Consider the following 19,034-nt stretch of genomic DNA (forward strand, 5'->3'; position numbering starts at 1 on the left):
TGTAAAAAGATGAAAACCGTACGATTGATCAAGTGTAATTCGGCTATGCTTTGCCGGGTTGTTTCATTCACCACCGGAATAAAAAGATTTTTTCGCAAACGTTTGCCGTGCGTTATGGTCAATAACACACTCAGGCACACACACACACATGTGATTGCTTAGCAACCCTATAAGTCAGCATCAGCATACCACAGTGAATTTTATCAACCACCATGGCACAATCATACAGGTATCCGCGTCAGCCCAGCTGATGTACTGTGAGCTGTCAAAAAAGTTGTTGTAATTGAAAACACAAAATTAAAAAACAAAAATTTAAAAGAAAAAACTGTGAATTTTTGACGGATTTTTGTTATAATGTGTTTATTAATAACTGCCCAACAAAATTTTGTTGAAAAAAATGTGTGAATCGCTTTATTTTTGGAAAACATTTTTGACATTTCACAGTATTGAACTCGTTTTTGTTGTAGTTGTTTGCTGATGCATCTACCTGGTAATTGTGCCATGTCAACCACCAAACGTTTTCTATTTATTCACATGTGTTTAGTACTATTTAGTTTTCTATCTGCTCTTGTGGAGTGGGGTACTTTTCGCTAATCGTTTTGTTCGTACTCACGAATGTAAACAAAACTAAACAGCAAGCTCCGCCAACGTGGGTTTTGTTTCGTTTTGTATTGTTCCTATGGAAAATACGAAACGATTGGAAATGTTATTTAAAGTATTTTTACGTACGCTGGTGAGCATCCCTGTGATGATCTAATGACAGGCTTCTCCCACCCAGGCACGTCAGAAGAGATGTTCATAAACTAGAGAGAAAGGTCCAAAGGTATAAAACGAGCCTATCAAGCAGGCTTGGATAGCATTGACACTCACATGGGATACACTTAATTGGGACCACGTGACACTGGATTTGTATAGCTGCCCGGCTAACCCCACTTATCTGTCTCCTGATTCTTTATTGACGCAACAAGTCCAGGTTGCAGAATTCTTAAGTATGGATACAGAGCAACCAGAACCGGAGTATAGAGTTGGAAATCTAAGCACTTACGTCGTGAATATTAACGTCTGATGCAAAAATGGAACAGTTATCAGCGTTGTTATTTTTTAGGAGAATTTAATGCACATTTGGCATTCGGTCCTAAGTAATGACCTGGGCGTAAAGCGCTGACTGATAGATAGTTTTACGTTTGCACGATCAATGAGATCATCGCTACCAGAATTAGCGTAGAATGCCAAAGTACGGCAGACATGACCATCGTGTACCCGGAGACGAATGACGTCACATTATCTAAAGCGTTGGACTCTGGTGAAATATCCATGATAATAGCTGTGTTTTTTACTTTTCCAGTAAGATTTACTCACTAACTTGTTTTCAGAGAGTAACAGGGTGTTTTTGTAAAAATGCTTGCTTGTCACACGAACCGTTCGTACTAAAACGTATACGTTCAAAATTTGGTTCTTGTAAAATTTTACGAACCATTCGTTTTTATCTGAGAGCTTTCGTCTATTTCATAAAAGCTTTTATATTTCAGGGTTTCCATTATACTTATTTTGTGAATTTTGCATAGGCATCTGCACGTAAAATGTGTTACTTGATGGCAACCCCGATAAACAGATGAAAAACAAAAAATAAGAAAAAAAATGTAATCAAATGTGTCCAAAAATAATTGTGATAATATGAAGAAACGGATGTACATATACGCGTGTGCTTATATGGAAATAAATAAAATTGCATTCCCTTCCAGTTTTCGTGTGTTTTGTGCCATTTATTACTCAAATTATTTAATTTTCATTCAAAACGATGGGTCTTTTCCATTCGTTTATTTTTGACGTATTCGTTCGTCTGATTTTGTTACGAAAACCAAAAAAAATACGAAAATAAAAAGCTTTCATTTGTTTGTCACACGAATACAAACGTCAACCGCTATGAAAACCAAATTGTGTCTTCGTTCATGAAATTGACGAACGAATGGGCAAAATTTTTTTACAAAAACAAGCTGTAAGAACAACTGTACGGAAAAAGAGAGAAAAGTAATAGACAGCATTTAAGCATAGTACACACGGTCCAACAAAACTGACAGTCATCGTGGTCTATTTCGTTAATATCAAAGTCTAGCTGAATAATTACTTTCCTAATCACTAAATTATACCTTAAATGTTGTATTTCAATCATTTTTAGCTAACAGAAAGTTTTTATTTGCCAGAAAATTGCCGTAAAAATACGTTGACTGTCAGTTTTGTTGGACCGTGTGTACTATGCTTTAGTAAAATTTAGCAAGATATCAGTCGATTACCAAAACAACAACATTGGCGCCAATGTATGAAAAATAAAATTAAATCTAAAGGTGTAAAATTTTTCATCAATTTTAAGTAAAATAAATAAGATGTAGTTAAAATATTAATAAACTGATCAATAAATATACATAGCTGAATCGCATTACAGGTCTGCATGATAACCCAAAAATTTTTAAAAAATTTTACTGAATGCTGTTCGATAACAAAATTGTCCAGTAAATGAGAGCGAGTTGAGAGAGATTTTTTGACAGTTCTGTGACTGAGAACTTGCAAATTATTGCTGGGAAAATGTGTTCTGTAAAAAATTGTAAGTTTGGCCAGCTGACCTTCAACCAACTGTTCAAAGTAAACAGCTTGAAATGTTAAAATTTTTGGCCAAGAAAATTTCACTATTTCACATTTTTTTTAGATTCTAAAGGCGTTGTGGACAAAGCCTACATAAAGGTCGGCCAATAAGCCCAGCTGATTATTATGTTTGATGTCAAAAACATTACTTACTTAAGCTGGGTACACATTGTCAGTTTTGAATGACAGCTTTGTTGTTGCTTGCTAGTGTGGCCGTTCATTTTTGTCGTTCATCATGCAACCACAAAATATTTTGTGGTTGCTGGACGGTTGGACAGTTATCGATAATTCCAAAAAATCGTCATTCAAAACTGACAATGTGTACTGTACTTTACATACTTAGCTGGTCCATTACAGAACATTTGTTCCATAGACCGAACTAAGAAAATATCTCCAATCCTCTCTGTTTTTCGCTTCGCTTTTTGGAATACCGCGCCTTTTTATTTCTTCATCCACTTGTATGCTCCATCGAAACTTAGGCCTGCCGATTCTGCGTGCACCGCCATGTGGCATGTATTCATACGCCTTTTTAGCGGGTTCATCATCGTTCATTCTGATGATATGGTATAGCTGATATAGCTCGTGGTTCATACGACGTCGATATTCACCGTCAACGCAAATCGGCCCGTAGATCTTTCGAAGAAACATTATTGTGATTTAAAATACAAAGAAACTAAAATCACAATAATGTAAAATCTATTATGTTTGTTGTCAAATGTTGTTAACAGAACTCTGAATGGCCGACCTTCTATAGGCCTTGGTTGTGAATAGGATTATTGTATTAGGGCGAAACCTATAGCTCTGCGTGTTGCGTGTGCGTTCAAAAATACAAAAACAAAATACATGTATTTGTTGTTGTTTTCAATTTGAAATACATGTATTTTGTTTTTGTATTTTTGAACGCACACGCAACACACAGAGCTATAGGTTTCGCCCTTAAGTAAAATGCAATATTCAAATTTATGATTTTTTCCATTTTGTTTAAAATATCAAAAGAAACATAAAACTAGTTCCACACATTTTGGTAAAATGTTGTTCTATAACATTCTTTAATTTTTCTTGCTTGAGAGAGTAAAAGTCACTGAGAGAAGCTGCTGGAACTTGCTGAGTAATTATTAGGTCTGTTCGATAACTCCGCAAGTAAAAAGTACTTGCAAGTTCTTGCAACTTCTCATTTCTCGCTTACTGAACAAGTTTGTTATCGGACAGCATTTTGTAAAAGTTTGTACAAACTTTTGGGTTATCAAACAGACCTATTGTTGGGAAAGTTATCGTGCATACCTAATGAACATCTGCCCATTTGGTGTGCCTTTTTACTTACTAAATGTTACTGAGTAACTTTTCTCAGTAAAGGCCTGCGTACATAAGCTACTTTGCCTGATTGCCTTGCTTACCTGCTTCATTTCTGACGTAATAAAAATAATAGAATAAAGACGAAATTTCGAACTGGGTTGCCATCAGTTGGAAATTATGTCGACCTTCTTTGTTCTTTTATTTTTTTATTGAAGCAGCAAAGCAAGGCAATCAGGCAAGGCAGCTTATGTACGCAGGCCTTTACTTTTAGCGTATTTCAGCCATGAAAAACTTCTCCATAAGTGGTGTCTTAAGACACGCCGTTCGGACTCGGCGATAAACAATAGGTCCCATATCATTAAGATAAATATGAATCGGGGTGCACTCATTGATATGACAGAAGTCTCCCTTGTCCCGTATGGGATGTTGTGGAACAATGTTTTTTTTTTTTTTTTTTTTTTTTTTGTTCACGTAAAAATACACAGCAATTTTGACAGTTGTGTGCTGAGACTTGCTCAAGATCTATTTATTATTTCATCATGGTACAGACCGATTTAGTTTTTGCCAGGTATTGGTAAAAACGTATAAAGGCCTGCATACATAAGCTGCCTTGCCTGATTGCCTTGCTTTCCTGCTTCATTTCTGACATAATAAAAATAAAAGAATATTTTTTCTGATAACATAAAGGAGAAAATTTTATCGTCGTAAAAAATAGTAGCTTCTTGCAGGTACTGGAACAAAGCAAACTAGGCAGAGCAAATTTCTAACTGGGTTGCCCTTTTCTTTTTTATTCTTTTATCAGAAGCAAGCAAGGTAAGCAGACAAGACAGCTTATGTACTCACCCCTTTAGGTCTGTGGTAGTGACCTTGGGTAGTTCCAAACTTACCTATGCTGCTCAGTCGCAATTTATAAAATTTGCACAAATGAGCTACAAGTTACAACGGGTCGTTCTCAAAAGCATTGCGTACTTTTTCAACAAATCCCTTCCGCATTTAAAACCATATCTAAAATGTTGTTAAACAGTGTGGCAACATCGATTTGTCGACGCCACTGTGAATGATTTTATTATCAGCTGAGTGATTACAAAAACAACAACAGCAAACAGTGTGGTGGAAAAACTAGAAGGGATTAATTGATACGGAGAATATTTCCACACGGAACAAAAATGAGTAAATTACAGTGTGAACACACGCTCCAGGGTCACAAAGGACGTATTTGGTGTGTTTCATGGCATCCAAAAGGTAATGCATTTGCATCATGTGGTGAAGATAAAACCATCAGGATTTGGTCAATGTCCGGAAATAGTTGGACAACAAAAACAATACTCTCGGATGGGCACAAACGAACAATACGACATGTGTCATGGTCGAAATGTGGCCAGTACTTGGCTTCAGCAAGTTTTGATGGTACCACGGCAATTTGGTCCAAAGCTTCAGGTAAGTGTGGACAATAAGATATTAAATATTTTATTATGTTCAAATTCTTGTTATCCAAGGTGAATTCGAATGCAATGCCACACTAGAGGGTCATGAGAATGAAGTGAAAAGTTGTAGCTGGTCCAGCTCGGGATCTTTGCTGGCAACATGTTCACGTGACAAATCCGTGTGGATTTGGGAGGTTACCGGTGATGATGATTTTGAATGTGCCGCTGTACTAAGTGCTCATACCCAAGATGTGAAGCGTGTTATTTGGCATCCCACAAAGGAGGTGTTGGCTTCTTGTTCCTATGATAATAGTATCAAAATGTATGCTGAAAATGCTTTGGATAATGATTGGGAATGCACTGCCACTCTCGGAGGACATTCGAGTACAGTATGGGCTATTGATTTTGATGCTGAAGGTGAACGTCTTGTTTCCGTTAGTGATGATTGTAGCATGAAAATATGGCGTGCCTATGCTCCAGGAAATCCTGAAGGTATTGCCACACCAGACAATGAGACTGTGTGGAAATGTGTTTGCACAGTGGCTGGTGAACATTCTCGCACTATATATGATGTATCATGGTGTAAATTGACCGGGCTAATTGCCACAGCTTGTGGTGATGATGCCATTAGAATATTCAAGGAAGATGAAGAGACTTCAACGAAAAATGAACCGGTATTTGTTCTGGCCACGGCACAAGACAAAGCCCACTTCCAAGATGTCAATAAGGTATCATGGAATCCTGTTGTACAACATCAACTTGCATCCTGTAGTGATGATGGTACCATTAAAATCTGGAAATTTGTAGAGTAACACATTTTTAAAAAAAAAAATAAAGAAGGGGATTTATTTTTCTTACAATAAATTAGACAATATGTACTTTTAAAGAATTTTCATTTTGTTAGAAACGGTTCCTGTAATGTTTTATAAAGCTTTTTGGCTTTCCTTGGTCCCAGACCAGTAACCTGTGACAAACGATCTTCACTAGCGTTGATAATTTTCTCCAAGCTGCCAAAATTTTGTAGCAGTGTTGTGGCATCTGTCTTGTTGACAGGTTTAATGTTGGTAAGGGCGGAAACGAGCTACGCAAAAATAACAATGTTAGAACGTTTATAATGGCTAACTTATGTTTCCTTTCATTTACCTTTTGATGTGGATTGGCATCAACTCGCTCCATAATCCAATCCGGTGGCCTTTTCTCAAATAATTTATAAGTTTCAATCATTTTCCCCGCCTCTTCTGCATTCCACGCCAACATTAGTGTTAAATCAGCCAACAGGCTAATGCGTGTCAAAGTCTTCAGTGCTGCGTGTGGTTCCGGTGTATCAACCTGCACCAAGAGGACACGCAACTCGTACATTTTACCCAATTCCTTGAGACGCTGACATATATAATCTGGATTGAGCTGATGATATTTTAAAGATAAATATAACACACAAGTTGTCCTGCCAACCACATAATCTGGAAGAATGTCATCTCGAAATTCTAAAGGACAATTTTGAATAGACTTCAATATGGGGTTGCCTCTTTGTTTTGGATGCACAAGGATACAATGGGGATTGGATGCAGTAATTTTGGCACCAGTTGTAGTAGGAAGTTCCTTAGTGGTTGTTTGAGCAGCATTGACAATTGATTTTGATTGAATTGTGGCGGGTTTGTTCGAATTAGAGATGACTTCTTTTCTTGGTATCTTTGCTGCTATTGGCATTTCCATTGTGGCCAGGGCCAAGTCAAAGGATTCATCGAAGTCATCTTCCATTTTTTGTTATTAATTGTGAAATAAATAGAATAAATTGAATTGTACAAAATTGTTTACTTTGATATGAACAATTCACAATAGCATGCATTCAGTTTTCAATAACAATAAAAGTATGGGGAAGGTTACACAATGAAAGAAAAGTAATGAAAGATAAATAATGAAAGAAATGAATGTCAGGAAGGACCTTTCCATTTGTGAGATCATCATATCAATTTTGTAATTTTCAAATTTATCCCCCAGTTCGTAAACTCCATATTTTCTGTAAAGAGTCGCAGTTCGTGGCTTTTATTACGTTTGCGGGGGTCGTCAGGACCCAACTTGGAAACCACAAAAAAACTTATAACAATTTCTTATCTTGTTGTGTTTATTGGTCTGTTCCATGGTGGAATAAGAAGGTGTTACATCAAATCATGCCAAACGTCAAATTTGCTCACAATAATGCATTACTGTGAATTGTTTGTTTACATTTTGTATGTGATTTTATTCACAATAACGTATTTTGGCAACTGGAATGAAGATCAGCTGTTTTTGGGGTTACACCTTATTATTCCACCATGGTGTGTTCCTTTAGGCCTTCATCAGACCATCTGCTTTTTCACATGTTTGACATCAGCAGTTCTGTATATTAGTATACATGTGAAAAAACAGATGGTCTGATGGCCGCCTTACTTTTGAAAATGGTAAAACCGGCAAAAGTAGTAAAAGTTGTAAACTGCTCCCATATGAATTGTATGTGTCTGAAGTAAGTCCATATTTACATTAGGCAATTCTCCTTCCGGCAATTGTCAATTTGAAGGAGAGAGAGGTGAGGCATATGGGAACCCTTTGCCCATGGTACAATATTACAGGTAGCATTATCATGCCAGCTGATGGTAACATAATGTGTCAATTGCATTGAATTGATGTCAAATTTTGACATCTTATGTTGCCAAGGAAGGCTATCCAAGTAAAAAGTAGTAAAACTTGAAGATTCTTGCACGTAAAGGAACACAGCTTAAGCTGAAAACACATCCAACGTTTGAGTAAAGTTTTGTGTCATTTCTGGTTGCACACATCAACGCTCAGTATTGGGCTTCAAAGTCAAAAATTTTTGATTTTGACGCGGATGCCAGTTTTGGCTTATGTCCATATTTACATTAGGCGATTTTCCTTGCGGCAATTGTCAGTTTGCAGGGATGAGACATATGGTAAACCTGTTGCGGGATGGCGAACCGAAACTCATTAAATCCACTTTTCAAGAACCATCATGCCAAAGTGGTTACTCTACCCTATTGTTTCCTTGGTGTTGAATGCAGAATATGTTGTTGTTCCTCTGGACTGAATCCACTGACGGTGACTCCAGGAGGGTGATCAGGTGAATGCAAGGGAATTGGGGGTACAAGAATTCTGCAAAGAAAAAGAGTTATTGATTACAAATTGTTGCATTTGGAGGTAAAGAAAGTATCTAATTACCAAAACCGGGTTATTGTGAATGATGGCTAACAGCTAAACGTAAACACACAACAAAACTGCAAAAGAACTAGTAACAGCACAGACTGGAGATGATAGGTATGCGCCGACGACTATACGTTGGAAAATATATAATGCCCGCAGTAATATCTTTAATAAAATATAATTGTTCCAAGTCGTAGTTATTTGTTTCTGTCGGAATTTAACAACTTATTTTTTCCCTAGAGAATGAAATGTATGTGTTTGGTTTTGTTTATAAAGTTCTAATGACAGCTGTCAATGAAAAGCTCAGCCATCAAAAATTTTACTACGTTGTTACACCGGTACTAATTAGTACAGGGTTGCTACGTATACCATTTTTCCATCCCTAAAGGGATATGGCGATAGCGCCAATTTAACGTAAATGTAATGTTTTTCGTATTTAAATTTAATAAGTTGAAAAGAGACAAATAGAATATAAAAAGGAGACAATGAAAAAAAAAGCACTGGAAATTAGGTTTTGAGTGGGATTTCTCGTAATAAAAGGAGAAAATTTGGGAAATCCGCTATCATATTTGTGGGAATTAATGAAGTAAAACATCGAGAACAGTGACGGATAAGATATTATTTAAAAGCGTTTTTATATGTGACATCGTGCAGAAACACCAAAAAAATATAAAATTCATATACCAATATTTTAAAGTAAGTGGAGTTGTTTGTTGACGTGGCTAAAAGGAAAATAGTGTTAGTGATATGATTAAGTGACTTGTATATTTCGTCCAACAGGTAACGTGAAGCCAATGATTGGTCTAGCGCATTAGCCGCCCAAAGCGTTTTTCCCCACAACTGCCACCACAACGAAGCTATTTAATAACGCCTGTTATGTATGAATGTGCCTATTCAGCAAGGTAGGATTATATGTAAAAGCTGGTCATATCATATGGTCTGTTCCTTTACTTTAAAAAATGGTAACAGTGGCCAAAAATGGTAAAAGTGGTGAACTGGTCTCATATAAATTGTATGCTTGTTGAAGTAAAGGAACGCTTTGCAGGTTAAAAATGGTAAGAAATGGTAACCTCAGGCACGTAAAGGAACAGAGCTATAAAGTCTTTTGTTCAAACAAAACATTCACCAGCGTTTTGTAAGCGAGGTGTAAACCTGTTTTTCGTAAATCAAGTAAACGCCGGACGTGTAAATCTTGACCGCCGGCAAAGTTCTGCCGATGTTACATAACATCGGTTTGAGCAAAGCTGTATACGAAACGTCAGCTGCTGAAAGTTCTCAGTGGTGGCACAAACCTAAATTCAAAGCTGGTGCTGTGTGGCCATTAGCGTACTGTTATACATTGAGAAGAAGTGGAACGTAAGTTGGGAGAAGCTCGACCCACAAAAGTGTCGAGACTATTCCCATCATATGGTTGAGAGAGTGCTGGAACTGCGGTAAAATCATTATAATCAAAACTGTGGTTTGTAAAGCCAATCCTTAGGCGCCGAACATTCGCCACACATTTTTATATCGTATTTGTCGTTTATATAGTTTTTTGTGTAGTTTTTATCTTTTATTCATTACCAAGTATACTTACTATCCTATTATTTGATTTTTATATGTAAATTTTTTTTCTTTAACCCTTTAATTTTTTGACATTTTCTTTATTTTTTTATATATATAAATTTTTTTTTGCTATCAAATTTATGTTAGGGACTATAATAATAGACTTATAGGGGGTTACTTATTTATCGTTTGATTAGCCTGAAGAGTGAGGCAAAAAAATTAATACCCGCTTAACTGAGCTCATTTAGGTAGGGAATCTCAGAAAGTAAATTACGTGGTCAATAAATGCTGACCGTGACCCCATCAAAATCATTATAAGTCCCAAGATCGATAAAAAATATATGTTTTTTTTTGTTTTTATAACATTTCGAAGACTATTATAAAAGGAAAGACTAAATATTAAGAATTTTGATTAGATAGGTTTTATTGATTTTTCTCTTGTTAGTAATTATTAATTAATATAAGGTTTAAATAAAATTATGTTCAAAGAATGATTAGAGAATGAATATGGAGTAAGTTTTAATCCTTTGGGAGGGGAACGGATGTAAGGGGTAACTAAGGCGATGGAGGGGAGTTTGTGGGGTCCATGAAAGAAAGGTGATGGAACGTTGTGGACCAAGGAAGGGCGGGCTGAGTGAGGGGTCTGTACACCAAGGGCCTCAGTTCTAAAGACTATCTTCCGTGTAAAATTGTGTATTATGTTTCGTGTAGTTTTTTTTTTGCATGTATTTTTCTGATATGATCACCTGCTTGTTTAAAGGGTTGAGGACCGCTCTGAGATAGGCTTTTGAGCAGCCGGAGGGCCAAGCTTCATTGGGATCATAACAAACCTTTCGCTCTCAACACCCTGTTGTCATTTATTTGACGTAATAAAAATAGAATTAACAATATTAATTATAAAAATAGTTGTATATACAAAATGTGTATGCAAACTTCCTATTTTCATTTGTTTTAAAAACACAATAATTTGTTCCGCTACGTCTTACTCACTTATACACATAGCCCAGAAAGTCTGCGTTCACCTTACTACTTTTCAAAAATGATACTAAAACTTTAATAAATAGGTAAATGATGGATGTGTTCGTTTAATCAACAATTTGTACAAATTCGTACAAGTTCAGTAACTTCTGGTAATCGGCTAAGGTCTTTAGCATTGTACTGTAGAGTAAACGAACAACATCCAGTAACAATTTGTACAAATTTTGAGTAAACGAACACACATGATATCAGTTTTTCTTTTATAAATATAGCTCTGTTCCAGAACTAAAAAGTTTTTACAATTTTTACCACTTTTACACATTTTACGTTCCCGTACACAAAATTTATACGAAAATCGTTTACGACTTTTACAACTTTTACGTCTTTTACCACTTTATAAAGTACGGGAACAGGCCATATGTTATTGGCACTCTTTATTACCAGAATAAAAAGAAAAATTCCAGAAAATATATTATTATTATTATTACGAAGATAACGGTAAAAAAGTGTTAAAACTGCTAAATTAGAGCACCAAAAAGTCTGCGTTCACTTTGTATGTTGCAATAATACCGTTAGTATTTTTGAATTTTTTTGAAGTTTTCTCCCATTTTTAATCAATTTTGTCACAACTGGTCATTCTTTGAGGTCGTTTGCACACTTAACTTAAAAAAGTAAGTTATTTCAAGAATGGAAAACAAGGGCAAAGAAATTGGCATCGATAAAAGGAAAATTCTAGGTAAATTATGGAAAAAGCTATCGAAATATTGGCGAAACTGTAGGTAGAACATATTAGTCTATACATAGAGTGATAATTAACTATAAACAAACCGGAATTTTTACGTCAAAACCCAGATCTGGGCATTACATTTGTTTTAACTATATTAGTTATGTTACGCTCCTCCCGTTCCGATAATATTTTTGACCGTCCAAAAGTGAGCTTTGACCTCAGATCTGGGCTTTTACTTAAAAATTCCGATTTGTTTATAGTTAATTATCGCTCTATGTATATACTTATATGTTCTACCTACAGTTTCGCCAATATTTCGATAGCTTTTTCCATTATTTACCTAGAATTTTCTTTTTATCGATGCCAATTTCTTTGCCCTTGTTTTCCATTCTTGAAATACTTTACTTTTTTAAGTTAAGTGTGCAAACGACCTCACAGCAAAAAATCTAACGGTATTATTGCAACGTACAAAGTGAACGCAGACTTTTTGGGGCTCTAATTTAGCAGTAGTAGTACTTTTTTACCGTTAACTTCGTATTAATAGGCCTGTTCGATAACTTCGCAAGTAAAAAGTATTTGCAAGTTCTTGCAAGTACTTGCAACTACTTCTCATTTATCTTTTACTGAACAAGTTTGTTATCGAACAACATTTTGTAAAAGTTTGTACAAATTTGTACAAACGTTTGAGTTATCGTACAGACCTAATAATAGCTGTGTTTCATTTTTCCCATTTGTTACCATTTTTAACCTGCAAAGCGTTCCTTAACCCCAGAAAAGTGGCAAAACTGGAACAACTTTTAAGAGAGTGAGAGTGGAGAGAGAGCGAAAATGGCTTTCTCTTCTACCACAGGCTACCAGCTTCTGCAGGTAAAAAATGGCAGAACTGATTTTTCGACTTTTGTTTGACGATTATTTAACAAATAGACGATAAACAGAAGAAAAAGTCGAAAGCTGACAAAACTAAATTAAAAACTGTGAAATAAAAGACGAAAATTGATTTTTTTATGTTTCTTTTTGACATTGCTGCCAGATATACCATTTTTCCGTTCCTTTACTTTTCTGGTAAAAATGTTCATGAGAGAGCAATTTTGAGCAACTTTGACACTTTTCTCTTTTACCACCCTTACCATTAAAAAAGTAAAGGAACAAAGCTAATATATTTTCTGGAATTTTTCTTTTTATTGTGGTAGTAAAGAGTGCCAATAGCGTATCTATGAAAGAAAAACTGATCTCATTTACCTTTTTATTAAAGTTTTAGCATCGTTTCTGAAAAGTAGTAAGGTGAACGCAGACTTTCTTGGCTATGTGTATATGTAACTGCTGCGAAATAACTAAAAAAACTATAACATGCAAACAAAACTCTCAACCGAAGTTCGAGAATTTTGCTCGCAAGAAAATGAAACGAATCAAAATTTCTTTTCAGATTATGCGCAGAGTACTCGGAAATTAATCGAAAAAAATCGAATCATAATTTCACTTCAGAGAATGTGCAGAGCACACGGAAAATAATCGCAAAAAATGGTTAGGAAATCTCGAAAAAAACTGATATCAGAGCCATCGGCAAAATTTGTTTGCTGGGAAGCGACGAATTTCGTTGTGTTTGCACCTTTAAGGCCATGTAGTACCTAATTAAAATGCGATCTTGCATTTCTTTATTCTTGTACATAAATTGAGGCTTGGATAAGCATGAGTTTATCATTGTGTTCACACCTTCACTTCAGCCGCTTATGTGTCGAGGCCACGGTTCAGTTAGTAAGGTTATCCAGAAAGCAAATTCAGCAGAGTTGGGCAATGTAGTTCCTGGAGCGGATCGATCTTTCTTGTCCGGAATAGTACCTTGGAACTAGTTCGTTCCGGAACTACACAACTCTAAAATTCAGGTCTTTGTCTTCTCTTGATGTCAAAAGTTTTTGCAGTGAGGAATGCACAAAAAAGAATAAAACTAAGAAATATTATTGACACAATTCAAGTAAAGAAGTTGTGGAAGTATAATTTTGTTTGAACTGAAATATTTCTTATTATTTTTTAAAACAAAAATGTATTTTGACAGCAAAAGAAGACATCAGCTGGGCGTAGAGAGTCACCTTGTTATTGCATCATGGTCGAGGCCTTGTTATACGTTACGTGTTATACTAACTGCACCCCATAACACCTGTTTCATTACTTTCATTCACAATAAGGATTTGTTTACATTTTTTTTAGAAGAAAATTTCCTCCCCCACTCGACTTGTGCACATTACAGAAACCCACCCACAAACACAAATCAAAACAAGAAAAATTTCTATGCAAAAATTTCTCTACACGTTCGTTATCAGCAGTACATTCCTTAAGAAAGAAGTGTGATGCTATTCTAAGTTAAAAACATCAAAAATTCTACTAGCAACATCTACGTCATGAATGGTTTAATTGTTTTCAACAATGCCAATGATGTGGTCTATCAAAAATTCAACAAAAAGTTACAACATCATTTTTTGGACAAAGCCATTGATCAGGGCTTGCTGCCGGAAGATTTCGCCAAAGAAAATTGTGGAAGAAAAATCGACCAAAATGTCCTAGTGCAGCTATTTAGTCCACTGATAAATTCCCAACGTATTATGCATTGCCAATTCGATAATTGTTATGCCAGCATCCAATGTGAGGAGGATTTAAATTTGGTATTTGGTGAAGTGCTGGGTTATCAGTTTATTAGTATTGCCCAGGAGAAATTGGAGCTTATGCAGCGACGAATGGGTGTGGTCATTGCATTGGCGAAGGCATGTTATGGACCGAATTTGTTTGCCAGTGATGTCCAGGAGGAGTTGTTCACCACTTGTATGGAGTGCTATGAAGAGGAGATACGTGACACCGATTTAATATTACAAGTGGAAGCCTTACCTCGTTTAATCATCAATGCCGAATTGCGCCGAGCTGTGAAAGGCAGTTTGGACAGAGCTTTGGATTGTCTACGGGATGGTGGCCACTTGAAATGCCATGCTTTGATGTTTGTTGGTGTAAAATTTGTGGCGATTAATTCGAGCAAAACAGCATTACCGCTTAGTCCCTCTGATTTGTTATTCCTCGCTTTACTTATACGAGCTTTGCAGCGTGATTCGAGAGGTTTGAACAAGACAATGGCCATGTTTTTGCAAGGTGTGGCCCAAGATCCCCAATCCGGCTGTGTGCCATGTATAGCCCACCTGAATTCCCTAAACAAGGGAGTGGTTTTGATCCAGCTAGTAGAATATGCCCCCTTATCGGTGGCCAGCAGTTTATATGACACATTTTTTGTATTGCAAAAAATCGTTTCCATTCAAATGCAAGGAGATGCGGAGGCTTTAAAGCCTACATATGAATCCCTGGAGACATTTGTAAGACAGTCTCAAGAGGCCTACAAAAAGGCCAAAATAAAAGGTGACGATGTGGAAACATGTTTTAAAAAATTCTCTGCCAAATGGGAGAATCTAAAGAAGATGTATCACGAGTTCCTTAAGACATATGAGAAGGATTTGATAGTAAGGATAGAATCTAATATTCCATCATTCCATGAAGATCTCAAACAATTATTTACCCTCACCTGCTGTGATTCATCATCGGTGAATTTCCAACAATTACCCGAAGTGGCTGCTATTGTGGAGGGAAAACTTTTAGAATTTGCAGAATTTCTTGCTGTCAAAGCGGAAAGGAATGTAACCATTGAAGCTTATCTAGAAGATTTCCCCGGGCTAATACATTTCATATATATTAATCGTTCCTCGGGTCTTATGATCTCACCGGATTTGAAGTCACCCAATCCCCTAATACCAAAGGAAAAACTATTTGATATGTTGGAATTTTCCAGACAACATTTGAAGAAGGGTCATGCTTCCATCATGTGGAAAGATAAATCATTCAATTATGCCTATTTTCTGTGGTTTGAAGATCAGTCAACAGGCTCCTCAAAATCCATTGATTTGGAACGTCATTTGAATTTACCCTCGGCAAATGCAGCGAACTCCTTTAAACCAAATTTTGAGCCTGGACTCTTGGCTGGTGATTATTATCAGCTGCTGACCGAAATATGTTTTCCCAAAACCCCGGTACATAAAATCAAATGTTATGAACTGTTTTGTGTCCATTTGGGTTTGGTTACGGCCACTTGTGCTGTTGAACATGCCCGGCGTCTGGTGGCAACCATAGCTGATGTGGTCGGTGATGATGCATTTTAAAGATGAATAGACGAAGGAGCTGATGATGAGACGAGAACCTAAAAAAGACTTATGTAATTCCAGTTTTTTAAATTATTTTTACCTACTTGAAATAAAGTGCAATATTTATTTTAAGATATTAAATTATTATTATGACAAGCAAAAAGAGTGTTTTAATCATAGATAAACAGGGAGAGAGTATTATTGTATGTTCCTCTATGATGAGACTTAATTTAAATCAAAGGTCTGGGTATGGTTGGTTTTAATTCAGATAGGTTGAGAGGTCTTAGGAATGTTGCCCACTATTTGAATTTGGAGTTCATGGAAGGTCTTTTTTGCATCTCTATATTTTTGAGAAACTTGTATTTGCACAGTTTTAATAGAGTCAAAAAATATCTAGATTTTCATATATCGTTACTATAGGGTCTATTTTGTTTTCACAAAGTTTTGATCATTAGGGTAAATAGTCAGATTAAAGCACATGATAATTAGATAACACCCAAGCAGGTACTACAACGAAAGCTTGTTTTAATGTTAAAGTACAGTACATTTTGTCAGATATATTGCGCTAGTAAAGCCTAAAACACATGCATCGTTTTAGTAAAGTTGGACGTCATTTCTGATAAAAGAATAAAGAAAAATTCTATATATGTTGCCCTTGCTTTTTTATTCTTTTATTAGAAATGACGTCCAACTTTACTGAAACGTTGGGTGTGTTTTCGGCTTAAGTGGTGTGAATTGTTTTACTTCCAATGTTGGAGTAAATTAACGTCTCAAGCGTATTTTTACAGGCGATTTGGTTTTTAAGATTCAACTTTACCTTCAATTTTATCTTTGTCCCATACAACTGTTACCACATTTCCATTTAGATTTCGTCTGAGCTTAAATCTTTTCAAATTTCGATTTAGCGTTTCAAATTGTATTCGCAACATTAGCTGTGTCTTTTTACGTGATAATTTGTAACAATTATTACGAAATGTTACTAAATGCTGTCTTTTTACACAAAAGTTCAGTAAAAGAGAGCGAAGTGAGAGAACAATTTTGACAGTTGTTTGCTGAGAAATTGCTAAAAGTTGCTGAAAGAATTTTTCCCAGCAACATTTAGCAAGTTCGATCAGCTGTTTTTTAATCATCTGCTAATGATCAGCTGCTCAATGTTCACCTTATTTTTGTTGAAAAATACTATAAATATTACGATTCAGCTATATTTATTGATTATTTTATTAATATATTAATAATTTTTTATTTATTTTGCTTAAGATTAAAGAACTTTTTCATTGCATTGGAATTAGTTTTTCATTCATGCATTGGCGCCAATGTTGTTGTTTTGGTTATCAACTGTTATCTTGCTAAAGTTTACTAAATGCTGTCTTTTTACTTTTTTCTCTATTTTCGTATCAAAGAGTATAATCTCTCTTACTCTCTGAAAAGAAGTTACTGAATAATTATTACTGAAAAACTAAAAAGACACAACTATTATATATTAAACTGTAGGGTACCTCCTCCATCTGAAGAGATCCTAAATAATACTCATGTCTTCGCCCTCTCTCGGGGTGCTCGACAAAAACTTGAGATAACAATCATGATCTCAATATCCGGCAAATATTAAATGGAGGAAGAAAGTGTGGCAGAAAGGGCCACAAGCTTTTACCATGATAGAGAAGGGCTTCTAATATGAAGTACATTTTTCTTTGGATGAATATTCCGATGTTTTCCAAGCTGAGATATTTGCGTCGAATTGGCTCAAGAACCAAGATGCTCTAAATCTACAGTCAAATCTGCGGAAGCTGCGGTAGAAAACATGCCGAAGAACTGGCACGAAATTGATTTGAGCCACACTACTCTATAGAACCACACTTAATATGTCACTTCGACTGCATTGTTAAAAAAACTACCGAGTAAACACACGATTTCACCTCGTACCTTCTTTCCCAATGCCAAACCCACTTCATTATTACGTTTCGTCAAGAGTCTAAGATGGCTATACCGATAAGTAAAATAACACCTAACCCTACTTATATAAGCTATTCTCCTTTTTTCTTACAAACAAATCCTTCATATCCTCAATTTTTAAATATCACTTCTAAACCTTTCCAAAAATGTTCAGCCCACAGGATAAACACAATAACGGATCGGTCAACGTTACTGAACGTGACTGAGGACTCATCCTTTCTTTTCCCAGGGTTCGAAATGAACATACATAGTTCGTTCTTTACTATATACTCGCTAAAGCTTCACCGCTGCAGTACTCTAGATGATCCCTTTTTCCACAAATTCTTACCGGCCAAACTTTTGGCGTCCATTACCAGTTCTGTGATTCATTTGCGTTATTCATTTGCAAAGAGGTGCATAACTACACCATTTTCAATTGTAATTCAGAGAATAGCAGTTGTAATTCGGAAATTCCATTTAAAATTCAGACATTTTATTTGTAATTCCATTTGAAGTTCAGATATTTTATTTGTAATTTAGATATTACATTTGAAATTAAGATATTTTATTTGTAATTTAGATACTCCATTTGATATTCAGAAATTACATTTGATATTTAGAATATTTCAATTGAAATTCAGAACCTTTCATCAATTTATGAAATGCAATTTAAACAGAGAGACATGAATTATGAAGTCCACTACTTCTTAGAGGTTAAGGTGTGAACAGAATGAAATACGCCGCTTTTTTCACGCTCAGTTTCATGTAAAAGATTAAACGCCAAGTACTACCTAATTCAAATACTGCCTAATTTATTTGAATTAGGTAGTACTTGGCCTTTAGGCTTTTACATGAAACTGGGCGTGAAAAAGCGGCGTATTTCATTCTGTTCACACCTTTAAAAGTGTCCGCTGAGTTGTGATTTTTTGCGGAGGGATTTTTCATGCAAATAACTAACAATTGTTAAGAAAATGTCTTTTTCCTTTCAATATTACTTCTTGTTTCTTCGAAAATATTCACTGCAACTGAAAATATAATCGCAAGTCATAAACATACAGACTCTGGTAACCAAGTGTGCGGACTATGCGTGTTTTGCGGAGTGGCAGTACTTTGGTTGATATGTTGTCGGAACGACAACCAGCA

At 35.7% G+C, this 19,034-nt stretch overlaps 3 protein-coding genes across 6 annotated transcripts; 2 read left to right on the forward strand and 1 right to left on the reverse strand.

Moving 5' to 3' along the window:
* Nucleotides 1–4,941: 4,941 nt before the first annotated feature.
* Ercc1 (DNA excision repair protein Ercc1) lies at nt 4,942–9,077 on the reverse strand. 4 transcript variants are annotated; one of them, XM_073976417.1, is made up of 6 exons: nt 8,565–9,077; nt 8,380–8,498; nt 7,871–8,305; nt 6,498–7,105; nt 6,213–6,435; nt 4,942–6,147 (listed from the first exon to the last, which is right to left on the reverse strand). In XM_073976417.1, exons 4-5 carry the CDS (start codon nt 7,065–7,067, stop codon nt 6,247–6,249), a joined length of 759 nt encoding a protein of 252 aa, XP_073832518.1. In that variant the 5' UTR covers nt 7,068–7,105; nt 7,871–8,305; nt 8,380–8,498; nt 8,565–9,077; the 3' UTR covers nt 4,942–6,147; nt 6,213–6,246. The 4 variants fall into 4 exon arrangements, with proteins under 4 accessions (XP_073832518.1, XP_073832519.1, XP_073832515.1 ...); XM_073976418.1 differs by lacking the exon at nt 7,871–8,305 and having other exon boundaries at nt 8,565–9,076; XM_073976414.1 differs by having other exon boundaries at nt 6,498–8,305; nt 8,565–9,070.
* Ciao1 (cytosolic iron-sulfur assembly component 1) lies at nt 5,097–6,232 on the forward strand. Its single transcript, XM_073976413.1, has 2 exons — nt 5,097–5,367; nt 5,427–6,232. The coding sequence occupies exons 1-2, from the start codon at nt 5,097–5,099 to the stop codon at nt 6,164–6,166; spliced, it is 1,011 nt and encodes a 336-aa protein (XP_073832514.1). The 3' UTR covers nt 6,167–6,232.
* A 4,945-nt stretch (nt 9,078–14,022) lies between the features above and the next one.
* On the forward strand, nt 14,023–16,125 carry HPS1 (Hermansky-Pudlak syndrome 1 protein). Its single transcript, XM_073972743.1, has one exon. The coding sequence runs from the start codon at nt 14,190–14,192 to the stop codon at nt 15,978–15,980; it is 1,791 nt and encodes a 596-aa protein (XP_073828844.1). The 5' UTR covers nt 14,023–14,189; the 3' UTR covers nt 15,981–16,125.
* Nucleotides 16,126–19,034: the final 2,909 nt, after the last annotated feature.

The sequence above is a fragment of the Musca autumnalis genome, unplaced genomic scaffold, assembly GCF_047663935.1.
Source record: "Musca autumnalis isolate F117 unplaced genomic scaffold, ASM4766393v1 scaffold_3, whole genome shotgun sequence".
In the NCBI taxonomy this organism is placed as follows: domain Eukaryota; kingdom Metazoa; phylum Arthropoda; class Insecta; order Diptera; family Muscidae; genus Musca; species Musca autumnalis.

What these genes read in the sequence shown, in the direction of transcription:
- Ercc1 (XM_073976414.1), bottom strand. Translation starts at nt 7,112, where the DNA reads ATGGAAGATGACTTCGATGAATCCTTTGACTTGGCCCTGGCCACAATG. An exon ending in ATGCCAATCCACATCAAAAG is followed by an intron (nt 6,436 to 6,497) that starts GTAAATGAAAGG and finishes ATTTTTGCGTAG; the next exon opens with CTCGTTTCCGCCCTTACCAA.
- Ciao1 (XM_073976413.1), top strand. Translation starts at nt 5,097, where the DNA reads ATGAGTAAATTACAGTGTGAACACACGCTCCAGGGTCACAAAGGACGT. An exon ending in AATTTGGTCCAAAGCTTCAG is followed by an intron (nt 5,368 to 5,426) that starts GTAAGTGTGGAC and finishes TTGTTATCCAAG; the next exon opens with GTGAATTCGAATGCAATGCC.
- HPS1 (XM_073972743.1), top strand. Translation starts at nt 14,190, where the DNA reads ATGAATGGTTTAATTGTTTTCAACAATGCCAATGATGTGGTCTATCAA.